Source organism: Vigna radiata, chromosome 9 (genome assembly GCF_000741045.1).
Source record: "Vigna radiata var. radiata cultivar VC1973A chromosome 9, Vradiata_ver6, whole genome shotgun sequence".
NCBI lineage: Eukaryota > Viridiplantae > Streptophyta > Magnoliopsida > Fabales > Fabaceae > Vigna > Vigna radiata.
In genome coordinates, this window is record NC_028359.1 from 13,251,594 (window position 1) to 13,255,569 (window position 3,976).

Below are 3,976 nucleotides of genomic sequence, written 5' to 3' on the forward strand. Positions count from 1 at the left end.
GTCTTGAAGGAAAGTGTAAAATTTGTACTATGACAAAAGTTGTATTTATATATTCAACAATAAACTATCTTCTTCATTTTATTTAAAAATATTCTTTACACTCCTCGATTTTAATTTCACATGAAAATTGGGTTCTATTATAAAATACTGTATTAATATCATAAAAGAAATATAAATAGGAGATTATAATAAAATAATAATTTATGAAGTTGTTTGATGAATGTAAGATTAAAATGGAAATGATAAAGTAAGATGATCCTTATTTTTTTTATTATTCTAAATATAAAACCGATGGTTATATTAACACTGAAAATCACATTAGAATTGAGAAAAAAGTTGATTGTGATACTTTTAGATTTAATTTTCCCATAATATACATTTTTTTATCCTTTTCATTTAATTCAAAGCAAACTTTACTCGAAGATCACTCAGCATCTTCTAATTAATTTCGAAAAGAATTTTCCAACTCAATATCCCTCAAAAAACCAGAACTATTTTTTTTTCTTATAGAAAAATCTACAGTGTACAATAACAAGACTAGTAAAACATAACATCATTATGATCAAGAAGTAGCAATTATCACCTCACCATCATCATCAAGGTCAACATATACATGGCTACCTTCTGCAATAAACCCTTCAAGTATTTTATCAGCCAATGTGTCCTCAAGAAGTCTAGTTATTGCCCTCTTCAAAGGCCTTGCCCCATACCTTGAATTGTAACCTTCCTCAACCAACTTTCTCTTGAATCTGTCACTCATATTCAGCTTCATTTTCTTTTTCTCAACCCTTTTACAAACATCACAAAGTATTATATCCACTATCTTATTCAGCTCAGACTCTGAAAGGCTTTTGAACACAACAATTTCATCAAGCCTGTTCAAAAACTCATCCCTAAAGTTCCTCTTCAGCTCCGCAGCCAAGTTACCGTTGCCTTGATTTCCAAACCCTAAATTTGAAGTCATTATGATGACAGTGTTCTTGAAGTCCACAACCTGCCCTTTGCCATCTGTGAGCCTAGCATCATCCATAATCTGAAGAAACACATTGAAAACATCTGTGTGAGCCTTTTCAATCTCATCAAAGAGAATCAAAGAATGAGGGTGGCGACGAACAGCTTCAGTGAGTTGGCCACCATCATCATGACCTATATACCCTGGTGGAGAACCAATTAGCTTTGAAACAGTATGTCTCTCCATGAACTCACTCATGTCAAACCTAATCATAGCTTCCTTGGATCCAAAATATTCTACAGCCAAAGCCTTAACCAGTTCAGTTTTTCCAACCCCAGTTGGGCCAATGAACAAGAAACATGCAGTAGGCTTCTCAGGGTCCCTCATCCCTGTACGTGCCCTTCTTATGGCTTTGCTTATTACTTCTACAGCTTCATGTTGTCCCACAACTTTTTTCTGCAGAGATTCCTCTAATTTCAGCAGTTTTTCAGCTTCCTCTTGTGAAACTGTCTCAATAGGTATTCCTGTTTTGATGGAGATTATTAGGTGTATATCTGCGGCTGTGATTTTCTTACATGAATCCTGAATTTCGGTTAGTTGAGCTTTTGCACCAGCTTCATCAATTACATCAATTGCCTTATCAGGAAGGAAACCATCACTGCATCACATTGAGCATAATGTCATCAGTAAACTATGCAATTATTTGCTCACTAAATCAGTTCCATCAAAAACAATGACAAGCAAGCTTTAACTTAAGGTTAGAGATTATGAATTTAACAACCTGATGTATTGCTTTGATAAAGCAGATGCAGCAACAAGTGCATCATTTTCATACGTGACGCCATGAAACTTTTCATATTTGATTTTCAACCCTTTCAATATTTCAATGGCCTCATCAACAGTTGGTTCAGGCACATCTACCGTTTGGAATCGCCTCTGCAGTGCTGGATCCTTCTTAATGTACTTCCTGTACTCATGAACAGTTGTTGCTCCAAGGCACTGCACAGCTCAGATTATGATAAGCATTTCATATCACCAATAGTCAAATTGAAGTCAAAATGAAATGTAAAGAAAATTAAGTACTTGATGCATGCATGTATATACCTTGATTTCACCTCTTGCAAGAGCTGGTTTCAATATATTGGCTGCATCAAGAGCTCTTGAAGAAGAACCAGCTCCTATTAGAGTGTGAAGCTCATCAATGAAGAGAATGATTTTCCCATTACTCTTTTTCACTTCTTCAATCAAATCTACCATTCTTTCCTCAAAATCCCCACGGTATGTGGTTCCAGCAACAAGACGTCCCATTTCAAGGGCAATCACCTGAACGTATATGTTAGGCTCAACACAATATCACTGCAAACTTTGAATCTAAACGTGTCAAAGATTTAAGTGGATCATGACCGTATTTCCCTGGAGTTTCAATGGAACAGTTTTATTGACAATGCCTTGAGCAAGCCCTTCTGCAATCACAGTCTTCCCCACACCTGGATCACCCAAAAGGCAAGGGTTATTCTTCCTCCTTTTGCATAGTATTTGTTGAACCCTCTCTATTTCTTTACTCCTTCCTATAACTGGATCTAACTTTCCCTGCATAAACACAAGGAATGTGTTTCATCATTATCATAAAACATTGCTTACCAAATTCCAAAATGTAGTTTTTTCTATGAGCAAGAAAAAAGATATAAAATGAGGGTACTTGGATACCCTAATTCATATACGAACTTGTTTTACAAAACTAAACGAAAAGGAAGAAATCAATTTTTCAAAATTTTCAAACAAAATCCACTGTTAGTATACTGAATATCAGAAAAGTTCATAAGATATCAATTTTATCTAGTTTTAATTTGATCAGACACAAACAACAAAAAATGAGATGTATGATATTCAAATGGTTTGGCAAACCCTAAACCCTACAATTTACAGAAGTATACATAATTGCAGAGCTTACAGAAAATAGTCACCTCTTTAGCCATTTGTGTAAGGTCAGTCCCATACTTGAGAAGCGTATGGGACGCAAAACTATTCTTCTCAAACTTTTCCATTCCAAAAATCACCAACCAAAGTTGCAACAGAACCTTTCTAGTTAAACTTTTCTCAATTTTGGAAGAGTTATATAGAGGAGTGTAGTGTACATTATTCATACCAAAATCACTGGCCACATTAGCATCAAAACTACTTTGTAATCATCACCATTTTTGCACTGTTTTCAAGAACACAATGCACTTCTCTAGCTATTACTGTTGCTAAAGGTTCTTAGTACCTTCCAAGAAGTCTAAAGGTTATAGACAGAAGGAATGTCTATCGTCCATAGAGATTTTCAAAGAAAAAAGAAACTTTCTTCAGTGGTAACAGCTTGAATAGATAATGGTATATTAAATTTATTATTTATGTTGAATTGATGAAATTAACTTGTCGGTTTAGTTTCCAATGAAGTAAAAGAAGCGTAAGTAATTAGTAGAACTTAATTGTGCCTTGTTTATGGTGCCGATTATACAAAGGAAAAAAATGCAAAATGGTTTGAATTCTGTCTTTAATAGATTCTTCAAATCCTTTTGAAAAATCTTATGTATATTAATATTCATTGTTTTCATGGATAACAGCATCGTCGCATTCCGGGTCTAATTAATGAACGGTTGAATTTTTTTGAAAACTTGTTATTTTAAGAAGCACTAAAATTAAAAGGCCGTTTATATTGGTTAAAATAAGGTTAGCTTTTCCAATTTATAATGCGAGTATCAAACTTCTTAAAACTTTTACACCACACCAACAATCATCACTTCTTTTCAAATAAGTCACTTCAACCACCATCATCTTTTTTAATAAGTCACTTATAACATTTCATTTCAATAATCTAAACATTATTAAAAAATTATCACACATTTAATAAATTAGAACAGATAATCATTTAGAAAGTATATAAAAAATATTTGTACAGTTATCCAAAACATAACTATAAATCAAATTTATATGCATAACTCTAATAAACTATTTACTTATTTACAGAAAGTTTCTATAATTTAC

The 3,976-nt window shown here is 33.3% G+C and overlaps 1 protein-coding gene across 1 annotated transcript; it reads right to left on the reverse strand.

The window, feature by feature from the left end:
* Positions 1–470: 470 nt before the first annotated feature.
* Positions 471–2,997, reverse strand: LOC106773381 (chaperone protein ClpC1, chloroplastic-like). Its single transcript, XM_014660079.2, has 5 exons — positions 2,917–2,997; positions 2,357–2,542; positions 2,057–2,275; positions 1,734–1,951; positions 471–1,610 (listed from the first exon to the last, which is right to left on the reverse strand). Exons 1-5 carry the CDS (start codon positions 2,995–2,997, stop codon positions 563–565), a joined length of 1,752 nt encoding a protein of 583 aa, XP_014515565.1. The 3' UTR covers positions 471–562.
* Positions 2,998–3,976: the final 979 nt, after the last annotated feature.

Bases quoted from the DNA above. Each gene is read 5' to 3' on its own strand.
- LOC106773381 (XM_014660079.2), bottom strand. From the start codon at position 2,997: ATGGAAAAGTTTGAGAAGAATAGTTTTGCGTCCCATACGCTTCTCAAG. The intron at 2,543-2,916 runs GTGACTATTTTC...GTGTTTATGCAG, and splicing joins TTACACAAATGGCTAAAGAG to GGAAAGTTAGATCCAGTTAT. The intron at 2,276-2,356 runs GTCATGATCCAC...ATATACGTTCAG, and splicing joins TGAAACTCCAGGGAAATACG to GTGATTGCCCTTGAAATGGG.